The sequence below is a fragment of the Octodon degus genome, unplaced genomic scaffold (assembly GCF_000260255.1).
Source record: "Octodon degus isolate 3935 unplaced genomic scaffold, OctDeg1.0 scaffold00112, whole genome shotgun sequence".
Classification (NCBI taxonomy): Eukaryota; Metazoa; Chordata; class Mammalia; order Rodentia; family Octodontidae; genus Octodon; species Octodon degus.
In genome coordinates, this window is record NW_004524688.1 from 8,520,608 (window position 1) to 8,543,254 (window position 22,647).

The 22,647-nt window shown below is 54.9% G+C and overlaps 1 protein-coding gene across 8 annotated transcripts in view; it reads left to right on the forward strand.

The window, feature by feature from the left end:
- Positions 1–20,953, forward strand: part of Tbc1d16 (TBC1 domain family member 16) — an 85,761-nt gene extending 64,808 nt beyond the window's left edge. Inside the window, exons 4-13 of one of the 8 annotated variants that reach the window (XR_002817670.1) lie at positions 5,774–5,935; positions 6,573–6,720; positions 7,665–7,832; positions 8,333–8,481; positions 9,034–9,168; positions 9,815–10,001; positions 12,609–12,788; positions 14,498–14,644; positions 15,492–17,680; positions 17,789–20,953. Coding sequence is in view for 5 of the 8 variants with exons in the window: in XM_004639512.2 (XP_004639569.1) it covers positions 5,774–5,935; positions 6,573–6,720; positions 7,665–7,832; positions 8,333–8,481; positions 9,034–9,168; positions 9,815–10,001; positions 12,609–12,788; positions 14,498–14,644; positions 15,492–15,740 (1,525 nt within the window). In the remaining 3 variants the exon portion in view is untranslated. Of the gene's footprint in view, positions 1–5,773; positions 5,936–6,119; positions 6,261–6,572; positions 6,721–7,648; positions 7,833–8,332; positions 8,482–9,033; positions 9,169–9,814; positions 10,002–12,608; positions 12,789–14,497; positions 14,645–15,491 lie in introns of those variants that run through there. The other 7 variants (XR_002817671.1, XR_002817669.1, XM_004639512.2 and 4 more) reach the window with 7 other exon arrangements.
- The last annotated feature ends 1,694 nt before the right edge of the window (positions 20,954–22,647 follow it).

Consider the following 22,647-nt stretch of genomic DNA (forward strand, 5'->3'; position numbering starts at 1 on the left):
GCTGGCTGGCATGTGGTGCTGGGGGATCGAACCGTGGTCCCTGTGCTTTGCTTAGCTTAGTTTGTTCCAAGTAGGTGCTTTAGACCACTGAGCCATCTCTCCAGCCCCTCCCTGGGGCTTTCTTCATGTAAAAATATCATATTAGCCACAAAAGTAGTTTTATTTTTTCTTTTCCAAACTTTATGAGTCTCTCTCCTCTTGGCTCATGTAAGACCAGGTTCCCAGATCAGCAGTGAAGCGGGGCCTCCAAAACAGTTCAATGTTTCCCACTTAATTTATTTATTTATTTATTTATTTTTGCGGAACCAGGGATTGAACTCAGGCCCTTGTGCTTACCAGGGAAGCGCTTATTCCACTGAGCCATCTCCCCGGCCCCCTCCCACTTAATTTAGTGTTAGCGGTAGACTATGTGTTCTTTATCAATTAGAGAAGATTCCCTTCTGTTCCTTGTTTTTATTATAAATGCACATTAGATGTCAAGTGCATTTCCTGCATCTGTTTACAAATGTAGTTTTTATGAACATCTCTGTCTTTTTTCTTAGGATTCATTCCTAGAAATAAAAATAAGGGTCAAGGGCTGGTGAGATAGCTCAGCAGCCTAAAGGTTGAAATAGCTCAGTGGCCTAAAGCACCTGCTTAGGCAAGCTTAGATAAGCACAGGGCCCCTGGTTCGATCCCTCGCACCACATGCCATGCCAGCCCTGCCTCCAGGATGGGCTGAACAGGCGAGAGTCAGAGCACGGTGGCATACGCCTGTAATCCCAGAACTGGGGAGGCTAAAAGCAGGAGGATCACTATGAGTCCGAGCTGTGTACTGAGACCCTGCAGCAACCAAACACATTAAAAATAATAATAATAAGGGTCAAATGAATAAATATTTTTAAGCCTTTTTCATTCTGTTTCCAGATTTTCATTCAGAGACACTGGGCCAGTTTATATCCTTCCAAGCTGGGTTAGCCTGTCTGTTTCTTCACATCCTAGCCCGTACCAAGTTTTATAATTCCACTTATTTATTTATTTATGGTTCTGGGGATCGAACTCAGGATTTTGTGCTTGCCAGGCAGGTGCTCAAGCCATTGACCTATCGCCCCGGTCCCCAAATTTTATAATTTTAAATTGTTCCTAACTTTAAAAACATTCCTTGATATGATATCTTGGTTCTAGTTGCATTTACTGTACTGCTCTGAGCATGAACATTTTATTGGCCATTTATATTTATTCTCTCTAATAAATTATTTTCTTTACCTCTTGCCAGTTTTCTGTTGGGCATTCTTGTTTTAAAATTTTATTTGTATGTTTTTTTAGATATATCAAAGTTATTAATCTTTATCACATACAGTATATATCCCAGTTCTTGGGCCTTTTGTTTTTCTTCATTGTTGTTTTGATAGAGCAGCTGTAGGTTTACAGCATAGCTGAGCGGGGCGCGCAGAGATTTCGCGCGTGCTCCCGGGCCCAGCTGTGCCCACGCCCCCAGCATGTACCCCACCAGGATGGTGCTGTGTCCCCAGTGGGCCTCCTTCGGCCCATCTTTACCACTCGAAGCCTGTGGTTCACACTTGCTGTTGGGTGTTCTCTGGCTTGGGACAAAGTATAATGAGTGATACAATCCCACCATCGTGGCGTCACACAAAGTCACTTTAATACCTTAAACTCCCCCAGGCTCTGCCTCCCTGGCTTCTTTCCTCATACCCTGGAACCACTGACCTTTTCACTCTCTCTATAGTTTACCTTTTCGGGCGTGACAGGTAGCTGGAATCATGCGGTAAGCAGCCTTCTCAGACGGGCCTCCTTCGCTTCGTGGTTAGTCGCTAAGCTTCCCCGTGTCTTCTCGTGGCTGCTAGCTCTCCTCTTGTGGGCACTGAATGCTGCTCCGCTGTCTGGATGCACAACAGCTTGTCGTCTCTCCACTGCCTACCAAAGAACGTCTTGGTTGCTTCTCACTTTGACGGCTATGAGAGGTCACCAAAGGGTGAGGTTACTTCCAGGCTTCCCCTCCTGTCCCGTCCCACCACATCAGACCCCCTAGCCCAATCCTCTGAAATCCATACCCTCCTCCTGGCACACCCATGGGTGAGCTTTCCAGACACCAGATAAAAGACAGAGGCTCGCTGTGGGGGGTCCCTGGCAGAAGGACCCTACTGGTCCCATGGATGGAGGGCTGATTCCAAACCAGGAAGGAGTCCCAGAGAGAGGTGGCTACCACACCCCATCCCCTAGCAACTTGCCTCCAGGCAGAATTCTGCTTGAACCCTTTCACAGTTCCTTGGGGGAGAATTATTTGCATCAATTAATTGATTGATTCATTAAGTCACACTGTGCTAAAGTCTACAGCTGGGGCTTCATTGACTTTTCCTTCAGCAGACTCCAAAGAAAAACAAGAGCAAAGTTAGAGGTTGAGAGATCTTAAATAATGTTAACTTCTAGCCTGTGTCTCTTTCACCTTGGGAATCACAACTCATTGTGCCTGGAAATTCCTTCCTTTTCTCTCAAGGTTTTCCAAAAGCCAGACCCTTCCTATGTGTATCAGTTATCTACTGCTGCATAACAAACCACCCCATCTTGCATTAAAAAGCCATCTTTGCCTTGCTCACAGCTATCTGACTCGGTCAGGCTCACCTAGGGCTATTCTGCTAGGCCCCTTGAGGCTGCCTCAGGAGGCTACAACCACTGGGACATCACTGGCTGGAGGTTTGAAATGGCCCCTGTTTACATGTGGCCAGGCAGTGATGCTGACCTGCAGCTGAGTGTCCCCTGCTCCTGATTGATAGGTTCCGGCCGGAGTACAAACTGCTAAATTATCATGGCCCCGATTCAACATGGCTGAATCCCCAAAACAACAGTGTATCTTTCCAGTGACCACGTCCTCCTTCCTCCCCACCCTAGTCCCGGATACCTTTCCCACAAGTACAAGGGAACCCCCAATCAGCTCCTTGTGTGTCCCTGAACTCCCCTCAAACTCCACCCCGATGAAAAGCCCATAAAGTCTCAGCCTTCCTGTCTCAGGTCAGAGGATTCCCCCCATCTCCCTGCCATCTATCTTCTCTGTGTCCTCCTCAGTGGCAACAAAGGCCTTTCCTTCCCTTTCTTTTACCTCGGTGGTCTCTTGTCTTTCCTGCCTGGGCTGTACTGGAGGACCCTGCAGAAGCCAGCAGGCCTCTCGAGGACCCAGAACGTACATAGCAACAGTTACACCACATTCTCTTGGGCAAAGCAAGGCCTGCCCGCATTTCATGGGTGGGAGACAAATGTCACTCTTATGGGACTGGGAGGGCTGCGGAGAATATGAGTCATCTCTTAGTCGCAGCCTAATGGCTGACCGGCATGTTTTTCTGGATGGAGAAAGGACTCGTGTTCTAGGTGTTGTGGAAGTCCTGCTGGCTTCTCTCATTTCTGCTTTTGTATTTTGGCAATCTTTAGAAAATGATAGAAACTAAGAAATGCCATTTCTTAAAACTTAGCATCTTCCAGTTCTCTCCATAAAGCATCTTTTTTTCTATATTTAGGACAGTGTCTACAGGGTCTCACTACGTAGACTGGACTCATAGTGATTCTCCTGTTTTCAGCCTCCCAAGTGCTGGGATTACAGGCGCGCTACCACGCCCAGTCTCCATCGCTGTCTCAGCGCGCCCTAGGTGCCAGCACGGCACACTGTATAAAGCATTTTAAATAGATTTTTTAGAAAGATTTATTGGGCCAGACAGATAGCTCATCAGAGCCAGGGATCCATCCCCAGCATGCCTTGCCAGTTCCACCTCTGGGGCATGCTGAGATGGCAACTGAGACTGGGCATGGTGGTGCATGCCTGTAATTCCAGCACTTGGGAGGCTGAAAACGAGGATCACTACAAGTCCGATCTGTAGTGAGACCCTGTAGATCCTATACTAACTACATTTAAAAATATATTTATTTATTTGGTATAGGGCCTCTCTATGGAGCTTCGACTCCTAGTGATCCTCCTATCTCAGCCTCCCTAGTGCAGGGATTACAGGTGTGCACCACCACACCCGGTTTCGGTGGCCAGCAGGGGATATGGTACCAGACCCGGATCCCTGCACTTACCAGGCAGGTGTTTAGACTGCCAAGATATCTCCTCAGCCCACGTATAAAGCATTTTTAACTTAATAGCAACTTGAGAGTTATTGCCTGAATAAGCCATTCTTTTAATTTTTTTTATCCTTTTAATTTTAATGCTCTGCACAGAATAATTTTACAAACCAACTAAATAAGTAAATTTTTCAATGTTCCTGGTCTCTATTTCCTTTGAAGTTTCTTTTTTTTTTTTTTTTCCTTATGATTTTTATATTCCAAGACATCTTACATTTTCTTCCCAGGCCTGAGGCTTGATGCCTGTGTGTTATATGTCAAGCCTGGTGCTGGGAGCAGCAGAGGTAGCAGCCCCTGGCCCGCAGCAGTAAGCCTGGGGGAGAGTCCTTCACACCCTATGGGTGGCATCTGCTAACATGGCCACATGATCCAAGACACGGCCTCCATCCTCTTTTTCTAGTTCAAGCCCATGGGCTCTGGCAGGAGGTCCCAAGCATAGTCTGGCCTAATGAATCAGTCAATTAAATGACAGAAATAATTTCCCCCCAGGGAGTTGGAAGGGGTTTAAGAAGACTTCTGCCTGGAGGCAAGTCTCCGGGAGAAGGTGTATGGTATCCCTCTCGCCGGCATCCTTTCCAGGCCGGGAATTGGCCCATTCCCCTCCAGTGATGAACAGGGACCTTCTGCCCAGGACTCCACATGGGCAGCCTGCCTTGCATCTGCTTCTGGAAACCTCAGCCTCCCCACAGAGTGAGCAGGGCCTGGAGGGCCACCCTGGGGTGCACTGCAGTGAGAAGCACAGGGTGGAGCAAGGCCGCCACCTCGGCTTCCATGTTCCCTTCTGTAAGACCCTTATGAGGGCTGTGCGGGCGAAGCAGAGGTGGATCTGTGGACTGGCTGGTTCTATGAACAGTGATGTCACAGTGCTGGCTGGCCAAGGTCCACTGAATGGGACACTGCAAATTTCAGCCTTTGGGGACCTCACTTGCCTTGGAGTGCAGCTACCCAGGTGCTCCACATCTCTGCTTGGAGAACCCCTGTGCCCCTGGAAGTGGGTGGGCCTGGCTGGCCTGCTGCCTCCCACAGGTGCTGAGAAGCACGCCCCACCCACCAGGCCCAGGTTGTTCTTGGAGCAGCGAAGAACCTGGATAAGAAAGGCTGAGTGTGAGGGGCTCGGTCTGGAAGCCATCCTGGTCCTGGGAAGGGCCTGTCTGTGTGCTGAGCTCCAGCTAAAGAGCCAGCTCAAGAGAAGGCAGCCTGACCCTCATGGGGTCTGAGCCAGCTCTGCCCATGGCTCTGGTATTCTCTGGATGCTATTGTTGAATCTCAGGAGATGGAATTTAACCTGTGGTGTGGCTGAACCCGAGTAATAAAATACTTTGCCATCAGGAATGCGACCAAATTCACGGAACATTAGAAGGGATCAGGGTAGACTGTACTGCGAATTCAGGCTGTGAAGTAGACTGCAGGAACCCAGCTTTGTTCTCAAGCTTTGAGGACAAAGTGTGGGTTCAGGTCTCTGCTCCTCCACCAGTTAGCTGTTCAGCCTTGGGAAAAGTCGCTTAACCTCTCCAGGCTTCAGCCTCCGCTTCTATACGTTGGGGTGATGTTACTGTACATCTCATGGGGTTATCATGAGGATTATATGCAATAAAAGCACATGAAAATTGCTTAGCCCAGGCCCAGGTGGGGAAACCTGTGGCCCTCATACGACCTACTCTGCCAGCTCCCCCTGTAGTTCTGATGCCAACTTGAGGTTCCCAGAGGGCACCGGGCCCCTGCAGAACCCACGCTGGGAAGAGTCGCAACGGGGCTATGCACTGGAGCAGATCTGTGGTGTGTTCCGCGTGGACCTGGGGCACATGCGCTCCCTGCGCCTTTTCTTCAGGTGAGAGCAAAATTCTGCCTTCCCTGGACATCTGTGGGCCTAGGGGTGCTTCCTGCATCTGACTGCCGTTTCTGAATGTCCGCTTCCCTTCTGGGACCCCAGTGGTTCTGTCCCAGAGGGCTGCCAGGGCTCTGGCTCCGGGAAGAACCAACAAGGGCTGCATGTATGCAGAAGCAGCTGACCTGTCCCTGGAGGAGGCTCCCAGTCCAGAGCCGTGTTCCGACCTTGTGTCTCAAGGCTGCCAGGGTTGAGCAGATGGTACCCTCTGATGGATGCTTAGTTTCCCTGGGAATTTTCCCCACCGCCAGCCACGGTGGTGCAGCAGGTCTGCCCCCAGGGGCTTCTATGGGCGCCTGCCCTACCAGGTTCCAAATCAACTTTCAGCCAACTCCGGCACTTGGTCAGTGTCCACCCCTTGGATGGGAAAGGGTGATGTGGCCAGGCAGAGAGTGGCAGGAGAAGGCAGCTCTGGGAGGTCATGGGAGAGGGACCCCAGGAGGGAGCTCTGTAGCAAAGGCGCTGCTGGGCATGAGTCAGCCCTCTCTCAGTGCAGCCGGCTCCCCTGGGACAGACTGTGATTACACTTGGAAGTAAAAGCCCCTGTTTGCACCCTCCCTGCCTACCCCCTTGGCCTCAGCGATGAGGCCTGCACCAGCGGCCAACTGGTGGTTGCCAGCCGAGAAAGCCAGTACAAAGTCTTCCACTTCCACCATGGCGGCCTGGACAAGCTGTGTGAGGTGTTCCAGCAATGGAAGTTCTGTGCCGAGACGCACCTGCAAGACCAGGTAGCCCGACAACCCTGACCCCACCCACACCCCAGACCTGCAGTCGGGGCAGAGCTGCAGGAAGCCCCAGGACATCCACCAGCAGATGACCCACTGGACCGTCCCCATGGGGCTGGCGCCCTCCCAGCACATCCTCCTCCCTAGCCTGTGTCAGGGATCCCCATGTCCATCTGTGGGGTTGTGCAGTGACCCCTGTGGTTTTCAGCTGTCTGTGGCCTGAGGGTGCTGACAGCAAAGCACTTGGGGTGGGAGACTTGTGCCCAGGGCTTTTTGAAAGTCAGTGCTTTGCACTTAAAAAATCATGTTTTGACAAGGCTTCCTGCCATATTTTGCTCAATCTACATACAAATGTAATAAGAGCTCTTTAATTATCTGTTTAAGATACTGTATGTGCTTATTAGAAACGGGGCTGACTTTAAAGCCCCATCCTTCCCACAGAGCCTCCTGCTGGCTTCCCTTATTACAGTAGCATGGCGTCTCCCCCCTACACTGAACAACCTTTGATTTTTGAATTAAATGTCAGCTGCAGTCTTGCCCTGGATTCGTGACTGCTCTCGGAGACAATCTGACAGGCTGGCTCCCCACTCGCAGAACAGCGATCCCTTTGTATGTGGCCAATCACGTGTAATTTATTGCAGGCCCTCCTGGCAGAGGGAAGTTAGGCCGTACGGGGCATTCATTCCGTTTTTTTTGCGGCTGGGCTTGGAGAGAGTAGGGGGCGGCGTTCAGAGTGGGAGCAGCAAAGGGAAGCGATTTTAGGATGGAGGTATTTTCATTTTAATTGCGTCTAATTACACTTGCCATTTAGGGTTTGTATGCAGGGGGCAGCGGTTGCCCCTCCTCTCTAAAGAGAGAGAGCCTTGTAAATCCTGGGAACAGCGTCGCCGGCTGCCAGAGCCCGGCATTGGAGATACTTATCTTTGCCCAGTTTCCCTCCCATCCAGCAGGCTGCAGATGAACGGACGTGCATGCAGTTCTCCATCCGACGGCCCAAGCTGCCGTCCTCGGAGACACACCCCGAGGAGAGCTCCTACCGCAGGCTGGACGTCTCCACCTGGCTCAGCCACCTGAATGAGCTGGGCCAGGTGGAGGAGGAGTACAAGCTGCGAAAGGTAAGGCCGGGCCCAGCTGGCCGGCCTCGCTGGAACCCTTGCGGGGACAGACATCTGGAGGGAAGGAGGGCCAGGCAACCAGGGCCGCTGGCTCGGGAGGGTCTCGTTCCTGGTGTGAGGTTCAGCATGCACTCACTGATGAAGTGATCAAAGCAGCTGCCTTGCATACAGCCCCAGAGTGGGCTTGGGGGTCCTGAGTCAGCCTGCACAGAAGGGGCTGCAGAAGTGCAGAGCAGCATTTCCAAAACCAGGGATTAGGCCATGATGTGAGAACGACACGTTAATCGGAGCGCCACCCCAGGGGGCCTTTGACATTGAAATGAGCCGGTTTGTGTCCTGTATGGGAATGGAGGGCCGGTGCTTTCCCCTTGTAAACATGTGCAAATTGCCGGGGTCTGAATCAAGGCGCTCCGAAGCCACCAAAACACATCTCTAAGGATTTGGGGTTCTTTGAGCTGCCCTGTTCTATCCCCCTCCCCAACTTTTGCCGCTTCCTCCAGGCCATTTTCTTTGGCGGCATTGACGTGTCAATCCGGGGGGAGGTCTGGCCCTTCCTGCTGCGCTATTACAGCCCCAAGTCCACATCGGAGGAGCGGGAGGCACTTCGGGTGCAGAAGCGAAAGGAATACGAGGAGATCCAACAGAAGAGGTACTGGGCACCGGCCCACCCCACTGCACCTCAGAGGAAAATGGCCTTGAAAGGGCAATTGGAAGTGCAATTCAGCATCAATAATATGTTTTGTGACCCATGGCTTCTTCTGAGAATGGGTCTCCCAGGAGTGCGAGCGATCGGGTGGGCTAAGTGCAGTCATTATGCCACACGCTCGGGTCCTCGGCGGGGGCTCCTCAGCTCACATGTCAGTTTGAGAACCCTTCTTCAAGAGGCTTAACTAGGCACTGACACCCCCCAGCTGCAGGCTGGGCTGGGAGTAGGGCAGGGCCAAGAAAGTTGGAGTCTGTGTCCCACCTGGGCACCGCTCCCCAGGGACCGCGCTGGGTTCTGCTTCCCAAGGCCGAGGCTGGCTGCCGCTCCCGCGCAATTGGTGTACTGTGTTAGGGCTCTAGGAACTGTGTCGATGAGTTAGCGTGGGCAACCTTGAATCCGCAGTCTTTGGAAGCTGAAAGGTCCGCCCCACCCCTCCATGCGGTACTCACCCCCAGCACTGAATGCTGGACCACAAGGCAGCTCTCTCCCTGCCAGGCTCGCCATGTCACCTGAGGAGCACAGAGCTTTCTGGCGGAACGTGCAGTTCACCGTGGACAAAGATGTGGTCCGCACAGATCGAAGCAACCAGTTCTTCCGAGGGGAAGACAATCCCAACGTGGAGAGCATGAGGTACCCCTAGGGCCAGACAGGGCCGGCACATCCGGTCCTTCCTCACCTGCAGCCAGTGCAGCAGCGGCTTTCTGCAATGTCTCTTCCAAGCTCCCTCTTGCAAGCTCATACAGTCAGGACTCTCCCGGCCACTGCTTCCCAGGGCAGCCACAAGGTGCTGTGCAAGGGTCCCAGCGGCAGCACCACCACCACCACCCTGGCACCCATTAGTCTGTCCTCCACCTCCTGATGGGTGGTCGCTCCTGTGACAAAGCCACACAGAGCCAGAGGCTGGCATCTTTGACATTTTGCCGCAGCCTGGCAAATAATTGCACAAAATTAACAGCCCATAAAAATGTCCCTGCCAGCCCACCCTTTGTCACAAGCAGTCGACCATTAAGAAAATCAGACCCACATTGCTCCTTATCCCTGCGCAGGGCTCTGGGCCTGGCGAGCAGCTAATTGCAGGCCATTACCTTCAGCAAAGCGAGGGCCTGTTTGTCTTGATCCAAAGCTTGGATCTTGTGATAGTCACAGAGCTGGCAGGGCCCACAAGCAGGTGCTGCCTTCCCCAGATGGTGAGAAGGAAGGCCTGGACAGCAGGCCCCAGAGAAGGCAGCCAGAGCGGCCAGGTCAGCCCTCCTCTGCCCTCCCTGCCGCCTCGCAGGAGGATCCTGCTGAACTACGCCGTGTACAACCCGACCATCGGCTACTCCCAGGGCATGTCAGATCTGGTGGCACCCATCCTAGCCGAGGTCCTGGACGAGTCTGACACCTTCTGGTGCTTTGTTGGCTTGATGCAGAACACGATCTTTATCAGCTCTCCCCGGGACGAGGACATGGAGAAACAGCTGGTGAGCACCCAGGCTCAGCACGCATGCACGTGTGTGCATGAATGTGTGTGTGCGTGTGTGCGTGCGTGTGTGTGTGCCTGTGCACACACATACTGGGCAGCACCACAAGAGGGGGCACACCACCATCGTCTCTTTGCCAGGGGTCTCCTTGGTGATGTGTGGTGTTGTCACCAGTCAGCAGCAGCAGAAAGCCTAGGTATGAGGTTGCTGGTGAGATATATTTAGCTTCCCAGGAGGGAGCAGGGTCCCTCAGTGTGGCAGGAGGGGATGGCTCCCTTTTCTGTGCAGGTCTCCTTGGTGGTGGCCTTCTACCTTCATGCACCTGATGGTTCAGTCCAGAAAGGCAAGGACAGGAAGGCCGCATCACACCTGTGCTGTGTGAAAGGGGCTCTCAGTGTGTCTGGGCTGCAGAGCCAACACGGCTGAGGCTCCTAATGCCACCCTGAGGCCAACAGCAGTTCTCAAGTCCTTAACCTTTGCAAAGGTCAAAGGGGTCTAGCCGCCACCCTTCTGGGCAGACCCCTACATAGCTCAGACAACACCAAATGGTGGGAGAAGGAACGAGCCAGTCTGGGCCAGCGGGGCCAAGGCGCTTGTGCTCTGTACTCACTGCACGTCGCCTGTGTGTGCATGCACCTGCCAGGTGCCCCTGTCAGGCTCTGGACTGTGGTCTTGCTCCCAGGCCAAGGGAAAGCTCAGCCTGGAAGCTGTCAGTGTGAGCGGAGGAGGCTGAGCCCTCTGGAGGTAAAGGTGACAGAAAGTGTGATACAGACACAGGAGGACTGCAGGAGCTCCAGGTCCCCTAGGCTGAGGCCGTGTCCACTGTGGGGTCTGGCCCCAAGTGCCACCAAGACTTCGCTAAGCAGGGATGCGGGCTCCGTGAAGCCCCGGCAGACCCAGGGGGCCGAGGAGTTGGTCCTGCAGGTAAGCACAAGAGATGGGATTGCAGCGCATACAACAAAGAGGACTCAGAGCTGAAGCAGTGAGGAGCCTGGTGGGGAATCAGCAGCTCAGCCATCACGGCCTTACGACCTTGACCCTCCCTGCTTGAGGCACTGAGCGTAGACAGGGGCCTGGCAGGAAGGACGGTTGAACACAGCTCCTGGGCCCCTGCAGTCCTAGCCACTGTCTCCCAGGCAACAAAGGGCCACTTGTGCAGGGAGGGGCATGAGGGCTGCTGAGACCCTTCAGCTCTGATTCGAGAATATCTGACCTCCCCCGCCCCAGCCTGTTTCTACTCACGCTCCAAACAAATCATCCTGCATCCCTGTGACGTCAGGTTTCCACGGTACCCGGGGAGGCAATTATGAGGTCTGATGCCATTCACCATTCTTGACGTTCTGGGCCCCATGAGTCGTTAGCTGGCAAAGATTGATTTCTCCAAGGGCATTGGTGAAGTCAGCAGCCTGGGCCAAAATAGCTCTGATCTTGCCCTACGTCACAGGGGGAGTGGCCTTTCACGAGGAATCCAGCGTCCTGGGGCCTTGGCCCATCCCCTGTCTGCTCTGAATCAGCCCTTGGAGATGAAGGATAGTGGCAGGGAGAGGAAAGGGGTGGGGCAGGCTCCCCTGCAGGGTCTGCTCCCCTCTCCAGGAGGGGTGGGTGTTAGGAAGAGCCCTGAGGGGCTGGATGGTGTCCCCTCAAGCCAGCCCATGGGCCACAAGGGTAGGTGCCCCACTGTCCTTGCTGTGGCCCAACATTCAGGAGTCTTAATCCTCAGGAGGTCTTGGCCCAAATGTTGACAGTGGAGCTTGCACCTACTCAAGGGATACCTTCTCACTAGTGTGTGATAAAATGTGAAAAAAAAACTTAGAACACTTCAAATTGTATTTATTTTTTATGTGTATTAAATAATTTTCAATTTATTTTAGTTACAATTTAGAAATTACTAGGTTCGATTCCCGGGCCTGCTGTGTCATCTCTGCCCCCAGGGCGCACTGAGATGGCAGTTGAGACTGAGGCTGGTGGTCGAGTTCACCTGTAATCCCAGCTCTTGGGAGGCTATAAACAGGCCGATCACTACGATCTGATCTACTAGTGAGACCCTGAACACCCTGTAGACCCTTACCTAAAATACAAATACAAAAAAAAAATTAGATTTTTTTTTTTTTTTTCAGAACTGGGGATGGAACTCAGGCCCTTGTGCTTGTCAGGGAAGCGTTTATTCCACTGAGCCATCTCCCTGGCCCTAGAAATTATTAAACAAAGAAATATAACACTGTATCCCAGAGTTTACGGTATCACTCACGGACAATACCCTATCAGACATTGAACACCCTTACAAAACACGTGTTATAACCAAATGGGTGACTTTAGCATGGTGGCTTAATGTCAGTCCTGTAGAGAGACAGCTGCTCTCCACCTTGAGCCTGTGTCCCCAATGTATGCACCAGCATTTAAGAAAAGGGGTGACGTGTCTCAGATCAACTGAGGTCTCCCAGGGATTAAACCGGGGTCAAACTAAAGACTGGTCTGAGCAAGCTTCCCAGGGGTGGAATGGATAAGTGGGCAGTGACCCCCTGTGTGTACTTTTAAAGGCTGGGGTGGAGGAGTGGGCCCAGGCCAAGGCAGGGCTGCAGGTGGGCTGACCCTCCTGGCCTCCCCCAGCTCTACCTGCGGGAGCTGCTGCGGCTGACACACCTGCGCTTCTACCAGCACCTGGTGTCGCTGGGTGAGGACGGCTTGCAGATGCTCTTCTGCCACCGCTGGCTGCTGCTGTGCTTCAAGCGGGAGTTCCCTGAGGCCGAGGCCCTGCGCATCTGGGAGGCCTGCTGGGCCCACTACCAGGTGAGCAGGGAGGCCACCCCAGCCTCCCCCCAGACTTTCTTCTGGGGCCTCCTGTCCCTGCCACATGCCACCAACAGTCAGGCCCTCACAGCAAGTGCTGTGTGGTCCCCTGTGGCTGGCCTCAGCCCTTGCCTCCCCAGTCACTGAAATCGATGCAGATTGCCCACTGACGGTGCTCATTACTGCATTCGGGGCTGAGCTCCCTCCTGTCACAACCAATCAGTGGGAGAGACATCAGCCAGCCCTGAGGCCACAGTGGCCGGGGTGCCAGTGCCCATGTGTGAGGGCCAGCTCACCCAGCCTGCACCCCTGGGACTGCTCTGTGGTACACCAAGATCCCGCGCAGCCTCTCTTCCTCATTCTCAGAAAAGTGCCCAGTGCTGTCCGTCCTCCCAGGCAGCCCCTCCAGAGAGACCTGGTCGGTGGTGCCAGCTTCCACTCACCCTTCACCGTGTCTCCTCCACTGATTTCCTTCCCAGTGCAGGGCGCTCTCTGTCACACGGCTTTAACACCACATCAGGCACCGGTTGTCGATGGGAGAGGATAGGCAGGTCTCTTTGGATCTGTCAGCCTTTAAAAAACAATAGCAGGGATGCAATCTGGAAGGGAGGCCTCTCTCACCTGAGCGCAGCGGCTGCAGCTCCTGCACTGGGCCTTGCAGAGGTGCAGTCGCCCACCTCATCCACTCTGCAGAGGAGATGGGCATTCCCCACCCTGCGCGGTGTCGCCAGGCGGGTATATCTTAAGCAGTGTAGCACAGGCCCCTGTGATACCCGTTCATTCATCACAGCCTGCCACAGCTCCTAGCCCTGGCTGGGGTGTGGGCTGCCTTTCCCACCTGCATGTGTGCCGTGGACACAGGCAGCACGAATGCCCCACCTTCTTCCCCCACGTTCTTCCAGGAGGATCCCGGCATTCACCCCAGCCAGAGTTCTCCCCGCTGCCACAGGGCTAGGCTGAGCCAAAACAAGACCTTTCCAGATCAGTTCTGGGGGAGCAGCTGGGCAGCTTGGGGAGTTGGTCACCCCTAGCCTTGGCTCAAAGTGAGCATTCTTCCGGCCTGACTGGGGACTCGGCGTCCGGGTGGGTGGCAAATGGCAGGAGACAGACGTCCTGAGGCTCATCCTTCCTCTACCTGAGTGCACACACGCACATGGCCAGGACCCCCGCTAGGTCCTGCAAGGCAGCCTCAAAGGAGGGCCGCAGTCTTCCCTGAGCCTCTGACAAGAGAAGAGCCCTGAGATCCTGTCCGTCCTGTCCACCCTCCGAGAGGACACTGTGGAACTGTTCGGCTGCAGTCTGCTTGCCAGAGTCCTAGTAACAGGCCATAGTCTGGGCCTCAGCATGCAGGCAGGAGGGCAGACTGGCACACTCAGGCTGCCAGGCACTGATGTGCCCCAGGAGTGTGTTTTCACTTGACCACCACATGCGGGCCAGGCCTTGGAGGGAGGGTATTCCTTGACCCATCACAGTCACCCCAAAAACCCGACCACAACAGTATCAGCACTCTACAAGCCGGACTCAGAGCAGTGTGGTGTGGGTGCCACACTGCTCATGGGGATGCTTGGTGTGAAGCCACTGCAGCTGCGCAGGACCACAAGACCCTTCAGCTTAGGTCCCAGATCCAGACCCTTGCTATGCACCTCCGAACTCCTCCAGGTGGGGTCAGGGGTGAGCCAGGCCAGCCTGAGCTCTACTTCTCCCCTCAGACCGATTACTTCCACCTCTTCATCTGTGTGGCTATCGTGACCATCTACGGGGATGACGTCATTGAGCAGCAGCTCGCCACGGACCAGATGCTCCTGCACTTCGGAAACCTGGCCATGCACATGAACGGAGAGCTGGTGCTCAGGAAGGCAAGTGGGCTCACCCACCCAGAAGCCCCAACCCCACATAAGGCCCCGCCCCATGCACACAGGCTCCACCCCTGAATGAAGGCCCCCACCTCAGAGCTCCACCCCAAATGCAGGCCTTGCACTCCTGCCCTCCCGCTTTTGGCCTGAGGTTCGGAGTCAACGTCTGCAGCCGCACCTCAGGATTTGTTGTGTCCCAAAGAGGCTGTCCCTACACTCCTGCTGAACCCTGTCCTGGCACTCGGTCCTCCATGGCCAGATTCTTGGGCTGGTGCCCATCCTACAGCTCTGCACTCCCAGCCCAGAGCTAGCGAGACTGAGGAGGAGTCTTGGCCTGAGGGTGGGAGGCAGCTTCCCATGCCAGGTTAGCCAGGACAGGGAAGGGCCTGTAACATCTGTGACCTCCCCCACTTCCAAATTCAGGCTGGAAGTGCTGCTCCTTAGAGTTCTCTTGTGTTCCATGGGGGCAGTAAGGAGGGGTTCTCTGCACAGGACCTCAAAACAGACCCCACAGTAGCCCAAGGTGGCTGCTGGACAGGACGGGGCACCAGAGCCTCCTAGTGGCCTGGGCAAGTGGTGAAGCACTAATCAAAGCAGTCCTGCAGGGAGACCATTTGGGAGCTTGTGTTGAGCCACCTAGAACATCTCCTGAAAGCTTCATGGTCCCTTTGCCATGGCCACTGCAGGCCCAGGACCTTTGTGCTGTCACTGAGTGGAAGCCAGTGAGGAGAGCCCTGAGCCATCCACAGACCGAGCCCCAAGCATTGGTCAGCACTGCTGCTGCTGCCTTCAGCTGCTCCCTGGGGACCTGGCCACCGTCTCCCCCTGACCCTGTCCTCTCTCCTTGTAGGCCAGGAGTCTGCTGTATCAATTCCGCCTCCTGCCACGCATCCCCTGCGGTCTGCATGACCTGTGCAAGCTCTGTGGGACAGGCATGTGGGACAGTGGGTACATGCCCGCCGTGGAGTGTACCGGCCTGCACCCCGGCTCTGAGAGTTGTCCTTATGGGGGCACCGTGGAGGTGCCTTCACCCAAAGCCCCAAAAGATGGCAAGAAGGGCCCAAAGGCATCTCGGGAAGGCTTTGGTTTCCGCAGATAGAGGCTGCTGCCTGCCTAGGACAAGGGGTGAAGAGCCTCACCAGAGGTCCTAGCATGTGGGAGGGGGTGGGGACGGGCGTGGAAGGGACAGGGATGGTAAAAATGTAAGAAAGATGCCTTTGGGCAGCATGAAGAGAACCATTGCACAGTAATGATAGAGTCGGGAAATGACAGCAGTGGGCCTACCAGTCGCCCAGAGAGAGGCTGGCTCCAGGAACTTGGGGGGCAGGAGTGCCTCTGGATGCAGGCCACTCACTGGGCCCTCGTACCAGCCACGTTCGGTGGGCTTAGCGTGACCCAGGAGTTCTTCTTTGCCAGGGAATGGAAAAGCAGGAATAAGAGAAGGAAGCCTTATTCACCCCCAGCACCAAGGGATGCAGAAAAACAGGGTCTTCTGCCCAGGCACAGTGACATCCCAGCAAGCCGGGCACTTCCACGTCCACCCCACACTCTGCCAGGAGCCAGCACGAGAGAGACATCTGCCAGAGTGGCCAGGAGAGGTCTCCTGATGCCAGGACCAGTGTTAATACTGGGGACTGGGTCGGGGTAAGCATTGTGCCCACGGGGGAAAAGAAGTGCCTGTCCACGAGCCAGAGCCTCAGGCCCCATTGGCCAGATAATACCCCTTGGTTGGGACCTTCACCTAAGATCAGAGGTGCTGTTTACGGTCAGCCCTACCATATACAGCAGCCAACTGGGGACCAAAAGGGCTGAAGCATGCGTGTGTGTGTGTGTGTGTGTGTGTGTGTGTGTGTGCGTGTGTGTGTAATATTAAGTGACCAGCCAGCCAAGACCAGACACCTGAGCTGGCTGGGAAGGTTGGGCTATGTCCCTCAGGGACTGCAGCCTCTGCCTGAACATGGCCTTCCCATCAGTCAGCTTCTCAGGTGGCTGGGCACAAAGGGCCACTGTCACATAGCAGCACACAGGGCTCTCAGCTTCTGGGTGGGAACGAGACTTCCCAGCACATTGTCCTCCAAAAGGCTGGCACTTGCTGCTTCTGGGAGAGAGTGATGGACAAGCCACACTTGTGACCTGTGATGAGCGCTCTCTCAGCCACACATGGAAAGCCACACCTGAAGCAGTGGGAGTGGGGTGCTTGGAGCCCTCTCCCGATGTCACCCAGGGGCAAAGGGTCCTCCTGTGCTCAGCTCTGTCGTGGAAGAGTGGGCACTGCTGGACAGTGCCACTTTCAAAGGATGTTTGTCAACAGGAAGGAGAGGAGTCCCTGTCACCGGCCCCTCCCTTTTCTGTTCTCATAAGCCTGGTCCTCTCCTCAGGAACCTTCAGATTCCCAGGTCCCTCTGTCCAGGAGCCCTGGGGTGGGGGTGGGACTGAGAAGCCCAGTTACTGTGTTGACCTTGAGCTGCTGACCTGACCGAAATGATCTTGCAGCAGTGGCCCTGGGAGGTGAGATTCTCATCTGTTTTGCTTCTGAAAAGAGGGTTGTTGGCTCCTGACATCCTGATAAAATAGCTAGAGCAAACCAGGCCTGTACTGCCCCAACCTCTGGGAGCTGGACCCTGGAAACAGGTATACTGTCAGCTACCCCTTCCCACAATAATATGCTGTAGCAAATAGCCCCTAAACCTGGTGGCCTGAAACCCTGTGCGCTTAGCTCACACACAGAGAGGTGCTGGTCACAGTCCTGGGGGGGGGGGTCTCATCTCCGTTGGACTTGCTCAGCGTTGAGGTCTCACCGACTGTGGGGTCCCAGGGAGGTCCATCCCCGGTGGGGGTAGGTCTCTCACATCCCTGCTGCTGCTGTCCAGTCCTACTGGGCTGTGCCTTTCCAAGCCCTGCAGACATTGCACCTGCTAACATCACTGTGGCTAAAGCAGTCGTGTCGCTGGACTTGGCATCCTGGGGTTAGGGCCTGGCCCCTCTCCTGTAGCGGCCCATCTTCGTGTCAAGTAGACAAAGCCTAAGAATTCATGAGAGGTAAGAGCCAGGATGACCCTTCCAATCTCCTTCCACCACTGTTGCTGCTACCCCATGTCACTCCTTGCTGGAGAGGAAGAACAGTGTCCTGCCCTCCCCGCCCTGCAGCCTGACACCTTGAGCCTTTGGGCTGCCATATCTGGAGGATGAGATGAAGGAGGGGAGCAGGTGGAGTGGCATCTTTCCTGTCTCAGCCTCCCCAGGTTCCTCCCTGGCAGTTCCTAAGACCTGACCCAGACCCACCAGCTGCATCCTTGCCAGGTGCCACCCCTGCCCCTCCCCCCACCCCATGGGCCGACACAGGTCCAGGAGACATCTGCACCTGTAGACCAGCTAGGGTCTTGGAAGCCAGACCTGGTAGTGTCAGTGGGAGAAACCCTGCTGGGGGTGGGGAGCGGGGTAGAGAAGCCCTCCTTCACGCAGCTCCCTTAATCTGGATGCAATTAGAGGAAACCAGCCAAAAACCCTGCGGCAGCTGTTACCCCAGGATTATTCCCAGCCAGCAAAAGGCATTAGGGTGATAATTCAGTCATTAGACTCCAAGCCTTCCCACCGCCAGGACGTGCAAATAAGGGGTAATCAGCCCAGCACTGCCATCCTCAGCGATGCTGCTTATTTAACCCATTTTTTAAAATGACACTTAATGTTATTGGCCGGTGTGCGTGTGTGTGCATACTTAAAAGTTGGCGCTCGGGCCAGCCCCGCCACTACTGTCTGTGCTGACAATGCTGTGTGATGTCATCCGGGGCCTCTGGGACAGGAGGGCACCTTTGATGTGTGTATCCAGGCGCTAGCAGGGCAGTAGTGAGGCTTGACGCCTGCTGCCACCGAGGGAAGTCCTGCCGACTTCTCACTCAGGGAGAAAAGCGGATGCCAGGGGCTCAGGAGGGGGACACACCAACAGGAACTGGAAGAGCTCTGTGACCAGGCCAGAAGGGTGTTTTCCCAGGATGCGGGGGACACAGCGCTCTTCTGGAAGGTTCTACCTCAAGTCCCAGCTAGGAAGACTCACTAATCATGTCTCAGCTCACCTCTGCAGAAAAGCAGGGCCCGGAGTCCACACGGGTAGCCCTGGGCCTGGACACTATTCATACAGCATCCTCTCGAGCAGCCGAGCCTCAGGCAGGAAGGTCGCTTAAATCTCAGAAGCAAAGGTGTCAGCCTCAGAGCCTGTGTCACACCCTGCTGGATGAGAGACCACCAGCTTTAAAATGGGAGCTACCTTTTGCCTTGGACTGTGGCCAGGGCTGGCAGAGGGCACCTGGCTCTTACCTTTGATAAGTGGTTCTGGAGGGGTGGATGACCGCAAGGAAGTGGGGTGAGGACTGTAGATGGGGTTTCAGTTCCTGGAAGGTCCTCAGAGCTCTTGTCTCCTGGAAATGACTGAAAGAAGGTGGCCTCAGGGAATTGGGGATCAGCTCAGGCTGTGCCCTTCCTAGCCTCCCTCCTGTCCAGCTGCTTCTGCTCTCTGCAGGGGGCTGGTCCTGGACACTCTGAGCCCACTGAGAAGAGGGGTGCCACCTGAGACAGTGGTGGACTGGCTGCCCAGCTGGGCCCACCCATCCCTGATGTCCCTGGGAATAACCCTAGAATCTGAGAGGCCTGGGGCTCTAGCCCCGCTACAGGGGCTTCTGTCCTCAGCAGAAATGTCCCACCTCTACACACCAGTTTCTCCCAAAGTCCTTCCTCAAGCTGAGAAGCTGCGCTGTGCAGAGAAGCAGCTCTTCCCTGGGGTCGGGGACATGGCCTCCCTGGTACTGGCCTTCTACCTCTCCAGCCTGTTTCCTGTGAAGCAAGAATAAGGCACTCCCAGGCTGTCTCTCAGGGCTGCCTTGGGGACCCTGGGTGTTCATGCCACAGCACCAATGGTTTACTGTGGCCCAGGACTCACCTGCCACTCAGGGAAGAGACCACTGGCCTCAGCCTTCAGCAGCGTTGTCCTTGTGGGGCCACATGCTGCAGGTGGCTTGGAGTCAGCAAACCCACCTCCCTCCCATGAACCTCCCTTGCTAGGTGTCTTCTGCCTCCTCTGTGAAGTTCACTCCACGCCATTCATTCATGCCATGAAGAAAGATCAGCCACAGAACCTCCTCAGTGAGCCTGACATGGGTGCCAGAGTGCATGTGTCTGTGTGGGAAGCTCTTCCGTGGAAGGTGTTGTGTGCCCTCCAGGTCTGACCCTGTGTCTGCAAAACCTCACTGGCTACAGACTCTGGCCTCCTGGGTCAGAGCTTGGGACCAGCAGGACGTGCCTGGCCCGCCCTCAGCAGAGAGAAAATGCAAACAGCCTGCCACAGCCTACTGCCTTGTATGTCGAGGCTGGACGGCAGCACTTCAAGTCCAAAGAGAGATTGGGCCCTGTGACCATCTGTACTCAGGCAATACAGATGGGTACTTTGTGGGTAGAGAGTTATTTGAAAGAGGTCTCCTGCAATCTCTGCCATTCCCAAGAGGTTAATGATGTCTGCAGCAAGCGACTGGTTCTCTGTGCTCTGCTTTTTTTTTTTTTTTTTTTTTTAACTAATTGCCCATCAGTCAGGCCCAGGGCTAGCACCGTGACCCCTTGTGAGCCATGGCCCCAACTGCTTCTGGCTTTCATGGATTCCACTGCAGAGAAAATAAAAATTATTGACAACTAGTGTGCCCAGTACAGCGCCTCTAAGGAGGGGTGAGGTAGTAGGGGCATTGCTAGGCTTGGAAGAGGTAGACCGAGGTGCTGAGCAGGGAAGGTTCAGTGGGAGATGAGCCAGGAAGGCCTGTGGTCACTTCAGCCTGCCCCAATGCTCAGCTGCTCTGAGCTGGGGAAGGGGAGGCAGCTCCAGGAGCTCATAGAGAGCCCAGGAGGCGGAGCCTGCAGTGCTGCTCGGCAGGCTTAACCTGGGCAATGAAGGGACTGGTATTTGGCCTGCAGAGGCTGGCGAGGAGGAAGGGCATCCAGAGCCTGGTGCAGGGCAGTGGGTGGGCAGCTACCCCAAGCCGACCAGGTCTCAGAGCCCCTGGGATCCTTGAGCTGACCAGTGTCTGAAAATATAAGCAGCATTCTTTTCAGCAGTAGCAGCCAGAGCTCCAACTTCAGGAAAGTCTGAATCTTGCAGTTACAAATTTACTTTTTTAAGGAGGCAAAAGGGAGCACTTGACCTTAATGGACAGGAGCTAAGGGAAAATTTAGGCGTGGGCCCTGCATCTTGTTGCCCTGCTGAGCCCTGGGAGCCAGGATGCCGGGACATGTGTCTAGGACATAGTGGGACAGTGGGCTGGGTCCTAAGGGGTCAGGGCTTCCAGAGCAAGAGACGGGGCTGGAGCTGCTTTCCCTGTGTGCTGTGTGTGTCTTTCTGTCTCTGTGCCTACCGGAGGCACTGTCAGGAGGTCTGATGTCTACACCACTGGGGTCCCCTGCTGAAGCATCTGTCTTGCCCTTTGGCTATGCCCTTGTGTGCGAGGAAGTGTCCCCAGGAAGCTGGCCAGTGAGTGCCAGGCTGAGTGCGGGCTGACAGGTCCCCTTGGAGGCCATCAGAAATGACAGTGCTGGACTGGGGAGATAGTGCAGCGGCCTAAGTGCCTGCCTGGCAAGCACAAGGTCCTGAGTTCAATCCCTGGTACCAAAAAGAAAAAAAAAAAAAAAAAAAAGAGAGAGATTTAAGATATTTTGAGACCAGGAGATGGCACATACTTGTAATCCCAGTGCTGGGGAGGCTGAGACAGGAGGATCACTAGGAGTCTGAGCTACATAGTGAGATCCTGTACCAAATACATAAAAAAAATTAAAAAGTGGCAGTGCTCTGTGCTGTGCAAGGACACCTCTGTCCCTTTGGTAGTAAGCAGGGCCAGGGCCAGGTCACAGGGACAAGCCACTCAGACAGCCAGACTTCCTGCTGTCCCAAGGCACTCTTGTGCCTGAGAAAGGCACATCTTTTGCACAACAGCTGGGCCATGCGCGTAGCTCACTGTTTACTCAGCAGCCACTGGCGGAGGCTACACGGAGCGAGGGCCACACTCTCGTTCACAGCAGGGAGCACGCCCGCAGCCCCGCCCACGCAACGTTCATGCAGCAAGCATTAGCTCTACTTGGTTGTGCTAGGGGGACTCATCCTGCTGTGCCCTAGACTCCCCCCAGGAATCAGCATGGGACATACAGGGCTGGTTCGCGTGTGGAGCAAGGCAAGTGCATCACCATCCTCTGCCTGGGCAAACCCCATACTCCCAGTTTCTATGTGGCCTTGGACGGCCCCTCTGCCACAGGTGTGACCGGCTCCGGAGATGCAACTGAGCAGGAAGTGCCCCCTCATCTCCTCCAACTCTAGTTGAACCCCTGAGTGAGCCCCCATCAATCCAGGGCTGTTCCAGTGTTGCTGGCCTTTCTCTACTCCATCCCACACACACAAGCTGAGGGTGAAAGCTCTTGCGCAGAACCACACACTCTACTCCTGACCCTGACTGTCACTGAGTTGCCCATTATTTAAACCCAAAGTAGCCGGGGTGGGTGAGATAGCTCACCAGTCTAAAGCACCTGCTTAGGCAAGCTTAGGCAACCACACGGATTGCAGGGATCACAGTTCGATCCTGGCACCACATGCCAGGCCGGCCCCCAGGGCAGGCTGAGCCTGCCACAAAAAAAAAAGAAAAAAAAAATTAACTCCTACTGGAATATCATGAAAAAAAATGAGGGATGATAAACCCAAAGAAGCCAATGAGGCCTGGCTCTGGGTCACTGACGCTGCCCTTACTGCACATGTGCCTTGCCCCAAGCACAGAGAGCCTCCGTTCCCTGCTCTCTGCCCCAGAACAGGAGAGCGTCACCCATGCTCATTTCTCAGCCAACCATGTGCCTGAGAGGGGCTGACCTGAGGCCACTTCCCCACCCTCTGTGTCCAGAAGGCACCTCCCTGACCTTGCCCATGACCTTCGGATGTCAGCATTCCCACGCATCAGAAAGGGGGGTGCCTTCTTGACTCAGCCCCCACCCACCCA